Source organism: Aplidium turbinatum, chromosome 7 (genome assembly GCF_918807975.1).
Source record: "Aplidium turbinatum chromosome 7, kaAplTurb1.1, whole genome shotgun sequence".
Taxonomy (NCBI): domain Eukaryota; kingdom Metazoa; phylum Chordata; class Ascidiacea; order Aplousobranchia; family Polyclinidae; genus Aplidium; species Aplidium turbinatum.
The window spans coordinates 3,719,883-3,731,467 of NC_137478.1; the positions used below are offsets into that span (position 1 = coordinate 3,719,883).

The 11,585-nt window shown below is 35.9% G+C and overlaps 1 protein-coding gene across 3 annotated transcripts; it reads left to right on the forward strand.

The window, feature by feature from the left end:
- The first annotated feature begins 1,362 nt into the window (after positions 1-1,362).
- LOC145774023 (ras-related protein Rac1-like) lies at positions 1,363-10,802 on the forward strand. Of its 3 annotated transcripts, none has more exons than XM_082585156.1 (4): positions 1,363-1,493; positions 8,019-8,209; positions 8,774-8,989; positions 9,828-10,802. In XM_082585156.1, the coding sequence occupies exons 1-4, from the start codon at positions 1,488-1,490 to the stop codon at positions 9,997-9,999; spliced, it is 585 nt and encodes a 194-aa protein (XP_082441282.1). In that variant the 5' UTR covers positions 1,363-1,487; the 3' UTR covers positions 10,000-10,802. The 3 variants fall into 3 exon arrangements, with proteins under 3 accessions (XP_082441282.1, XP_082441284.1, XP_082441283.1); XM_082585158.1 differs by lacking the exon at positions 9,828-10,802 and adding an exon at positions 9,650-9,759; XM_082585157.1 differs by lacking the exon at positions 1,363-1,493 and adding an exon at positions 6,444-6,561.
- The last annotated feature ends 783 nt before the right edge of the window (positions 10,803-11,585 follow it).

Consider the following 11,585-nt stretch of genomic DNA (forward strand, 5'->3'; position numbering starts at 1 on the left):
AACGTGCGTCTAATATTTACATTTAGGGCTTTTCATTTTTTCATAAAGCGAACCATTCATTGAATCAGAACAGATTGTTGTTTTAGGGTACGTAAAATGTATAGATTTTTCGACGTCATTGAATTGTTTTAGGACATTTAAGCTCACGCTACTGGACAGATTTGTGGTGCAGCATCAGTTCACTTTCACTACATGCGTGAACTTTGGACTGCAAATAAAATATTCACAACTGTCTTAGACATAGAAAATTTGTCTAGAGAACAACCTACGCCGTTGTTTTGGCAAAACTAAGCTATACCGTACACTGAAAGTAAGATAGCAATTAGTCTGAGTAAGAAGTTTCATTAGAACACAGACAAACATTTACAATACAGAAGCGACAGGTTTTCTGGTCACGATTGTAACCTTTTGCTTGTATACGTTCGTCGTAGCCTATGCTGTTAGCTTTTACTGCATGTTCTTGCTTACAAAACGATTGCGAAATTCGTTCACTTGCAGTGGTACTAAAAAGAAAAGTGGCTGTGTATTGCTGTATTTAGCTGGTAACTGTATTAAGTTCAATCCAGTTTTATTTTGTTTTGCATATTATTTTGTGGTCTTTGCTTATATGTAAATGCGTCAGAGGCCGGTAAATCTGTTAGGATGATATTGTGAAATATTTTGTATTGCAGGCCTGGTTTGTTGCTTTGATGCTAACTATTCGTATGCGGAATGATTCATTTTAGTTTCGTGGTATTTCTTCTAACCACCAGAGACGTTTAGCCTTCTGTAGCCTACATAGGCTACTTGATTGAAATGACTATAGCAAGGTATGGAAAGGTAGAAGCAAAGCAGAAAAACGAGAAGTCTACAGATTACGGTAGCCTACTTCAGTTCATTTCCGCCGAGCTAGCTTTGTGGTTAAGCGCCCGACTGAAGATCAAGCGACGCTGGCTCGGCTCTCGGGGTGTAACCTATCAGATGCTTTGTCAGTCCGAGGATAAATACTCAAAACCAAACGAAATGATAGAAAACAAGAGGAAGCTTCTTTCAACAAACGTTAAAACAACAAAAATGGTCTATGCCAACAACGTAGGTCGCAGGTTATAAATTAATTAGTTTGATCAAAATTACTTAAACATCGATTAACTGAGATTATTTTCTGTTGAGCTTTCTAGCAAAATTAAGGTTACATGAAATCATGATTCTATTTGAATAATTGTGACTCAAAATGACTTTGAAGAATCAAATCGATGTGTGTATAGGCTACAATGATTAAATTAATTGACTTAACCGAAAATAATTTGTTCGCACTAAATTATTTCACTGCAGAGTTTCTTCTCAGCTCTGCCTCTAACATACTTTGCTTTTGGTGTAATAATCAGCAATAAATGACCATTGTGGATTTAAGACTTATAAAGTAACCAAGATATTTTTAAAGTAACCAAGACGTTTCTGAAGTTACCAAGACATTGTTAAAGTTACGAAGGCCAAGACCAGGAAACCAAATGCAGGTAATACAATCTTACATAGCAAAATTTGTCTTGAATTGCATTGATTCAACGTTTACAAAAGTTGAAACAATGCATAAAGGCAAATTTTGTCATCTGAGATATTTGTAACGTTAATTTTGTGGTTTTAAATTAAAAGTACATTTAAGGGTTACAAAGCTTTTGTAACGTCAATTTTTAATAAATTGCGCAGTTTAGAAGAATCCCCATATAAAGTTATAAACGTTTTTGAAATTTTTACATCCAAAAAACATGGCTTTGATTTTGTTTTGTTACGCCCTAATGAGCTTTCTTTCTTGGCAATCATGAGAAATCAATAAATGCCGGCTTGCTGGCCTAGCGGTAAATACCTGACTCCGGGTTAGAGCTGTAGATGTTAGTTTGGTGGGCCGTCTGGTTATACCAAGAATTTTAGAAAAATTACACGAAACCCTGTTTCTGTAGAAAGCAGTCAGAAATTGAGACAAGGGATTTAAGATAATATTGTCGCCTTCCGGTATTGTAAAGCATTAAAAGCACCGCACAGTTGCAATGGATACAAAGCTATACGCAACCACACTAACTTTTATTAACTCCAAAAGTCGACAAAAAGTTAGCGCTGCCATTTAAGCTTGCTTAGATTAAAATGATGGCTACCACTTGCCAAAGTGAGCAATTCTAGTAAGGCCAAAGAAAAAGCTAAAATTTGGCTCTTTAAAAATTCGTTGCATTTTACACTCTTAGATATTAATTTTAGACAAAATGTTTTGAGGCAGAATTTATAGGAGTGCAGCCAAGTAGAAATTGTGGGTCTGTTTTTGATCGAGCCGTGAAACTACATGGAGACAAATCTGGGCGCCCTTGCAGATTGTTCCACCTGCTTCAGTTTGTTTAAGTTCGAACTTTTCGATCCTTGCACTTCTTACATTGTAGTCATGATGCAAACAAGAAGTACCATTGTTCCACTTTAGTTTGTTTTCTCCTTGTGAAGAAGAAGAAGCATCAGGGACGTAGCTACGGGGTTGAGAGAGCAATAGCAATACCTCTCCAAGTTTTAATCTTGTTTTCTCCCAAAATGGGTTTGTAATGCTATTACAACGTTTTGATAACATTTTATTGCATATTGAATAATCTTTCATAACTGTTTGGCTGCATGCAGGATCTTTTTGAAATCAGCTCTTTATTTTAAGAATTAAAATATTTGCCCCCTACAAGTTTGCTTTTGCCTTTTGAGAATTTTCCTTCCATCTACGTCACTGCATAACATCTCAGGCGTGCTTTTAGTAATGTATATCTGCATATAAATCAAGTAACAAGAAGTACACACATGCACCTTCAAATTTCCAAACGAAACCACAAAAATACAAAAAAATGTAGGCTACGTTACAGCATTGCTAGAGTGACGTTAAGTTGATGGTGTTTGAAGTACATGAGCAGTGGGAGTATCCAGTGCTTGATAGCAACCGGTGATATTGCAAAGCAAATCGACTTGTGTGTTTAGTCAGATACAGTGCTGTTAGGTCAGCGTTTTTGGTCAAACTAATAGATAAATTTTCTGAGAATCTGGCAGCATTGGTCAAAAGTAAGCAAACTTTTATTGCTACTCTTCAAATTACATTAAAAAAAAAATTGGTCAATTTTCCTTTTTGATTTCAATAAGCTTGTCTAAACTTTTGTTTATAGTTTACTTTGCGAAAAGTCAAAATCAAAATGTGCAGGAAAGTTGACTCTTCACAAGACAAACTAATGCCAATAACATGTCAATAATTTTTTTTCGTTTTCAGCAGTTTTATCCGTTTATCCGTTCATTTTATCCATTTTATCCATTATATCGTTCGAAGCTGCTTGTGACCTTCCACAAATTAGCGTACAAGCAGTAAACTTCAGTAAATAGAGCTTGCAACCATGCAACCCTGGTTCGGCACCCGGCTAAGTTGAATATTTAAAACTCATTGTATGAAAACGTGAGGTTGGACAAGTGTAAGAAAGGGACTGCGACCGCTAGAAATGAGCTTTTATTTCTTCATTCTCTTCAAAACCCTGGTGTCTCTTCAGTGTCTTTATGCTCCAGTGCGGAAGAACTATTGAACTAATCACAAAACCTACTTTGACACCAATGCGTGTACTGCAATAAAGGTCCAATAATAAAGAAAATTGTTTGACCAATTTATTTACTTTTGATAAAACTTTGTTGGTCAGCTTTGATAGCAGCAAGACCAATTTGTATCAATTACTTCCGCCAATGCTACAAAAATTCAAAAAAGTAAACGAACGATTGCGTTTATTGCTGAAAAACTGAACGGCATTGGAATAGTTATTACAGTAATGAGACCTGTTGCACTTCAATCAGTTGCACAGCCTCATAAAGGTAAGCCAGGCTAATAGTGGTCATCTGGCAAAGTCTTTTCTTTATTTAATATTAATTTAGCAACGCAGAACTCTCAAAGGCTTGCAAGATAGATCAGCCTGAGATTGTAGATAACGATTATAGCATACTACCAAATTTTTTTCCTATCCAGGCTTTGTAGCCTACCTGGCAGATAGGGTAGTTGAAGATTTAGAAGGCAAAGAAGCCAATCGTCGTGTCCACCATCAGGCATGCCATTCAGTATCCTTCCAAAAACACTGCCATACGCTCTTGAGTGGTGTCAAACCGACACCATTTTGAGCGTCGTAAACCTACCAGGGGGCCTCACCACTCGGCTATGCAGCGGACAAGCATTGAGTAGATCGTATGCTCAATTCCTGGGGTGTTATTTATTTTTTGGAAAAAAACATGGCAGTCGTTTTTTTGTAATTAGAGATTACAAAGCAATTCTTTTAGAGAAACAAAACTTTGTTATATCAAGGACTGTTTAAATAACACAAAACCACATTCTGAACAAATAATGTCATAATTATGAAACACTGCAAAATAACATTGGGACCAAATAATGTTATACCAGTCGACATCTAACTAGGCCCTAATCTCAGTAAACAAACGAAAGTCATTTACAACCTTCAACTTCGAAAAACAAAAGGAAAGATTAAAATTTACTTCTAAATAAGCAAAGCTAACTTTTCCACAAAAAAATTAAATCAAAACAACACCAAGACAAAACTCGTCATAGCACACGACTAGGGAGCAGTGCTCCGAAAGGTGACAAACCACTCACAGCAAACCTGCAGCATCAGGCTAAAACAGGTCGTTAGTATCTACATTTGTGAAATAAACAACGATCATGCTGCTAAAAGCGAAACTCAATCTATTATTTCCAAGACAAAAAGTTATGTACGGCATCAAAATGAAATGAAGTTATTCGAAGTATGTCGGTTTGACCAACTTATTTGTGAATATTTTGTTCTTTCAACTTGTTCAAGCCAAATAACGTCAACGCTCATTGAAGTTTAAAATATGTTCACTTTGGCAAAAGCGTAAAATGGCAAATCTGTCTTTTCTACATTGATTTAACGTCTGTAGACGTTATTTTGATTTTCTTGTTGGCTGGTTGGAATTGCACACTTGTGAGAGTCAAACTGAAGTCGTTATTTCCGACACGGATGGTTTTCAATGAAACAAAATCAAAAATGTAACGTTGATTAATGCAAATGTTTCATCAGTATGAACAATATGAGCATGCATGAAGAACTACAACTGCCGAACTAGTTCATGTACTCAACATTTACTACGTCATGCATCAAGTTAGCGTGACCTAATATGGCTTTTGGCTGCTATTGTTGAGGAAAATAGAGATTCGCTTGCGTTCTGTCATACTTCCGTATAGTTTATATATATTATAAAGAAGTTTTGTTTAATTATAACAAGAATCTAAAATTAATTTGGAACATTCGAAACTATTAGTTGTCGGCTAGTTCTATGTTAATGGTGCTGTCGTTTCATTAAAAACATATAAATAATAATTTTATACTGAAAATTGAATGAGGCTGTTCACCAGGCATTTAGTTAAATAACATGATGCGTTCTACTAGTGCAAATTAAGCTGAACTATCACAAGATGTATAAAGTGACAATCTGCTTTTATTCCGACGTTTCGTCAATCAGACACGACTGATTTCTTCAAGGAGCTAGACCAGGTAGCTTCCTGGAGAAGTCAGTCGTGTCTGATTGACGAAACGTCGGAATAAAAGTAGATTGTCACTTTATACTGTACATTGTGTGATAGTTTAGCTTAATTTGCACCAGTAGAACGCATTGTGTTGTTTAAATAACTTTACAATTGATTTGTGCCACAATTCATGTACCGGTGCTTTATTTCGTTCATTGTTTCACATCGCTATCAACGAATCACGTTGCATAAAGCTTCTGCTAGTTTAAGCTAGCAATTAAATTTATTGGTTTAAGTGAAGGGAAAAACATATAGTAGAAATCAACATGTTCACTTCTAGCATGTCATTAGGCCTCTTGCCTGGTCTCATCCATTTGCTCAAAGTAAGAATTGAACGAACAACCTTTGAGCACCTGTCAGACAATCCTACCACTCGCTCGAGTAACAAACTGGTCAAAATTGCAAATAATGTGAAATAGAAAAGCTAATCACAAAAATACTTGTTAACATAAAAACCAATTGATAATTGCCAGCTCGTTGGTTGGTAGCCTAATCACCAGCCACACAATAGAATTATTGATTGATTTTAACTGATAGAATTTAACACAGGATAAATCTTCCTTTATTGTCAGGCCATGCGTTCAAAGTATGAAGGAGAAATGTGTCTGTGAAGTAATTTCAAAACAGCAGTTTCCAGTGTTAACAACCAAGTTCTGTTTTAGTAAAGCTAATAAACTTAATTTTCGAAAATACTTCCGCATAGCTCATATCTCACAACCGCCTAAAAAAGGCCACAGCTTGTCCTTATTCCGTAAAAGCTCATAAAAATTTAAAAAAACTGTTATCTTGCAATAATTAAACTGGACAAACTTTGAATAAAATCTTAACATTGTTTTGCAATAGCTTAAGTGTTCTGTGTAATTTCATTGTATCCTGCCAGAAATGAAATAGTTTTTGCATGTCAATGCTATTGCTTGCTGGCGTGTAGGTCCATCTTACTTTGTGACCAAGTCTGGGTATTTGTAGCAAATATCTACTTCATGGAGGTAATTTCATTTATTAAAATATCGATATTTTTGATACACTTCAGTAACATAGCAGCTTAATAAACTAAACTAAAAGACTTTTTATGCTTTCTTGATGGAATTTAAATAGACATAAAATGAATCAAGTCCTAAGATTTCTGAACAGAAAATTAGGCCTACCCCACTTTTCGACACATACTGTATATTTACAAAAGTATTAATTGCAAAGTCCCAAAGTTAACGTAGTACTTGGTGACTAAAATTACTATCATAATAATCTATCGTATCAATATAATAATGTTTACATCAAATATAGTTACTACTCTTTAAAACCTCTACAGGCTGTTTTACCCTAAAAGGAGGATCATCAGAAGGTCCTTATTCAAACAGAATTTTTGAAATATTCTATTTAAATAAGGACTTTCTAATGATCCCCCTTTTAGCATGAAACAGGCTGTAGAGGTTGTAGAGAGTAGTAGCTATATTTGACGTAATTTTCTCTGCTTGGCATTGATCACTTTTTGCAGTATTAATAGAATTTATTGTACTATATAATTATGTTTATATTTTGTCGTGCTCTTTTAAATACGTTGCTGTCAAAATGTTCAATATCTTCATGGTTACCTGGAGGTGCGATATCCGATATTAAATCCAATTTTTGTTTCACAGCGTCTTGAAATTTAAAGCGTATTTCCATTTATAATAAACACTAAGAGTTACATTAAATATGCCGGAGTGAAAGTCTGGAACTCCTTACCAACGAGCTTGCGTAAACTGTCATTTTATTCTTTTAAAAAACAACACAAAAATTCACTCATCGCCAAATACTAGCACGTTTAATTTTGTATTACCTTTATGCTACCGATAGACTACTAAATATACTTCTCTGTGACCATCTTCTAACCCTTGTTCCAATTTTCGTTTTTGAATTATTCTTATCGCAATTTTAGAACTTCTTTTGAATCTGGGGTATCTGCTTGACTCGAAGACCCATGGTCTCTTCGCAGATTCCCGTTGCTGGAAAATTCCTTTTTATTGCTGTATTTATTGTATTATATTTACCTACAACGAAATAAAATCAATCAATCAATCAAACATTGGGATCAATTGATAGCGTGCACAACCCAATAACTTGCCATCAGACTTATGCTTATTTATATTTAATATTTTTGCAAGTGTTCACAATAAAGTCTCTCCATGAATTAAACAATCTATGTCTGTAAATAAACCTGTTGGTATTAGACCGAAAAGAAGCCCCTGTGATTTCAAAACGTGAGATTGTTGATGTAATTAGTGGAATCTTAATAAGAATTTACATTGTACCGGTGGAATCGTGAGAAAGTTTTTAAAATGTCACCAATAAATTAACCCAGAGGTGCGTTTATAAATAAAAACAAAATCAATTTTGAAAACTCAAATGCGCATAAAATATTATTTTGTAAAAATACGTTGAAACAACGTTTATTTATGTGTTTCAGTCGATTAAACTGGTCGTTGTTGGGGACGGAGCAGTTGGAAAGACATGCATGCTTATCAGCTACACTTCCAACGCATTCCCTTACGAATATGTTCCCACAGTGTTTGAGAACTACATGGCAAACATATCATATGACGGCCAACCTATTAGCTTGAACTTGTGGGATACAGCGGGCCAGGAAGATTTTGACAGGTCAGTATGCTGGATGGTGAGAGTTTGGCAAAGACAAACGTAAAGAACTGGGTTGGACCAGCGCAAACTTGAAAATATCTGAACTCGAATTTAAAATATAAAGTTAAAATATATTACAAATCAAGTTCAGAAACATTACTACTCGATGTCAAGTTTTTTTTTTAGAATTCGAATTCCAGTTGTGAAATTTTTTTAAGGTGACTCTGGAAACTTTATGTTTTACTGAAGACAAAAAGCTTGAAATTAATTGAGTGATATTTAACTAGATTTGTGGTTTTGCTTGAAAAATATTATTTACTCTATTAATCTTCTAAAATGGAGCTTATGCTAAATAAGCAGTTGACTACATCTCCGAATGTTATGTATTTAGAAATTAACTGAACAAAAAGCTTTTATTGTTTTTGCACTGTCAATCCATTAAACTTGAACATGTTGTTTAACCCGTCGTAGAATCAAATTAAAATTCGTTAATTTTTTGATCAGTATCAGACAAGAACTTGAAACCTAAAGCCCAACTTCATTTCAATACGGCAATAAACTTACATTCTTCTTTTCTTTCTCCAGACTTCGACCACTATCGTATCCCGACACAGATGTGTTTGTGTTGTGTTATTCCATTGTATCTCCGTCATCATTTGAAAATATTAGACTCAAATGGATACCGGAACTGAAACTATATTCACCAGCTGTGCCAATTGTTCTTGTTGGTACAAAGCTTGATCTGCGGAACGATCTTCAAATAGTCGAACAACTTTCTGAAAGGAATCTGAAACCAGTTTCGTAAGTGACCCAATATGCAGATATTTGGGTTTTGTTCAAAAAGATAAGCCAACTTTTGCTTGAACAAACCAAAACAACAATTAACAACGCAAAAAACCCGGCGTATTAAACAAATTTTGGTGGAAGTTGATTTCTAGCTACTGCCATGTTGGCAATGGCATGACAACAAGTTTATGCTTGCTGCAAGGCAAACGCAACCAAAAATAATCTCACTGGCTACAGCCTGATACTAAACTATATTTTTGGTTTGGTTTTGAATCTTTATCCTCGGACTGACAAAGCCTTGATTGGTTATTCCTGGTAGTTTCGCATATTTGTGGAGGCTCTTGACGCAGGGCCGGTTACCGAGATTGACGGAGTGAAATTTTCCGATGGTTGTTGCAGGGGAATTATTTCATTCACTAGGTGCCGCTGAATGGAGAACAGTCCTGAAATGCGTTGCTCAAACGTACACCCCGAGAGTCAAACCAGCACTGCGTGATCTTGAGCCGGGCACGTTACCACTGAGCTAACGAGGCGGACATATCTTTGATTATGCACCGGCTTGGGCGTGGAGGAGTTAAACATTTTGCTTGCCATGGGACTATTTATCCTATATCAATAACCTCCTATAGCTTTCTAGACAAAAAGACAGTTAACTTCCCTTTGTAATATCGTCAGGCGCAGCGACTATTCAAAGACGTCAATGTCGAACAAAGACGATCCTTAGCATGCCAGACTGGCGGAAGTTGAATCGATGACCGTGTAGTCTTTCGTTTTCACTCAATAGCCCTTTGTATTGTGTGTTGTCACAATGGATACAAAATGACATGATTGGTATCGGCCATTATTTTTGCAGAAAACTGGAAGGCTCTAAACTTGCCAAAGAAATACGAGCTTCCATGCATCTTGAATGTTCCGCGCTTACTCAAGAAGGCCTCAAAGATATATTTGCAGCTGCTGTAGATGCTGTCATAAATCCAGTGAAGTTCACAGCAAAAAAGAAGAAAACCTGCTGCGTACTCTCGTAATAGTTACGTTGCACTGCAGTTATGACGTCAGAATGACGTTTCGAAATCGAGCAACTTTAAAGCGGCTAATGGCAAACGACGCAAACAGTGTTTGAGTCTACTGAGATGCCATGTAGTCAACACGAATAAAATCACAAATAGGCCTACAAGTCATAACAAAGTTTTGTAGTAATACTCTACAGGCTGTAGAGCAGAGGTTATCAACCTTTTTTTTACTGCAAGCCCCTAAGAGCAATCAGCGTAGCCTGGCGACCCCCTATAAAAACATTCAACAAAAGTATATTTAAAGCAAAATTTAATCAAATTAGATTCATGCCGACATCCAGTTATGTATAGTTTTGCTGTTTTAACGCAAACTTCTGAAACCAAAACATATTTTTGCGATGTTACTACGGCTTTTATTACATTTCCTCCGATTGTTATTTCCATTTTCTATCAAGCTTGGTTAGATTATAGCAGAAAAAAATAATGAGAATAATCTACATTTTCGCATTTTCACCAGTTGAATTTATTGCAATTTTTTATGGATTTATTGAAATCCGTTTCAGTGAGATGGTTGGTGCTGCATATTTTTAACTATTAAGCTTGTCAATGCGTGCACCTGTTGCTGAAAGAACTTTTAAACAAATAGCGGACACTAAACTTTTTCAATACCAATGGAAACGATACTAAGAAATCTATATTTTGCATAGGACTCTGAATAATCTTGTTTTTTTGCCATAGCGTGGTTACTGGTTAACTTCAGTCTGCACAAAGCAAGGTACAAGAACTTGGTGTAAAACATCGAATAGGCTACTTTCCTATTGTTAAAGCCTTGCAACGTCTGAAAGCTTAAACAATAGAATAACCTCAGGTCGAGGAATGATCGATTGCAAAAAAACAAGTTTTAATCTTTTCTGGCAAAAAAATGAAAACAACACACTGCATTTTCAGGTGCCTCGCGACCCTCCGAAAAACGGTTTGCAACCCCCACAGGGGTTGCGACCCCCAGGTAGAAAACGCCTGCTATAATATCTATATAATAGAGTAGCTTATAGAGAAAACCTAATGCCGCCAATAACTCACCATGAAGGCTAGCCTATATCCAGCATGCTGAATTTTCATCGCAGACATAGCCTACCTACAGCAATTGCGTAAGCAGTGGTTGAGAACTATGTGGCAGGAACTAGAGGTGCGGTACTGATGAGCCCAGCCTCATGGGCGAAACACCTGTCTATCGCTGAGTTCCTGCTACACTCGACTGCCGAAAAACATGCACAAAATTGTTGGCATCACATAGCACTTAACACCTTTCTTCTGTAGTTTATATCTTATATCTGATTAGAATATTTTCTGTACTTTACTCTTTTCCTATTTGCTTCCAAACAGTAGCTGATCCATTTGAGCACGCTCTCTTCTAAAATTAAGCAAAATTCAACTTCTTTTGTAACTGGAATAACTCATATGAGACTGGATGATTTTTTCTCCTATATGCATCATAAACATGTTATTTCACCAAACTATAGCTAGTGCTCACTTCCATTAGTTTTTTTGTCAGTTTTCTACTGTTGTTAGCCGGAAATAAATAAAAAATGTTCACATATTAA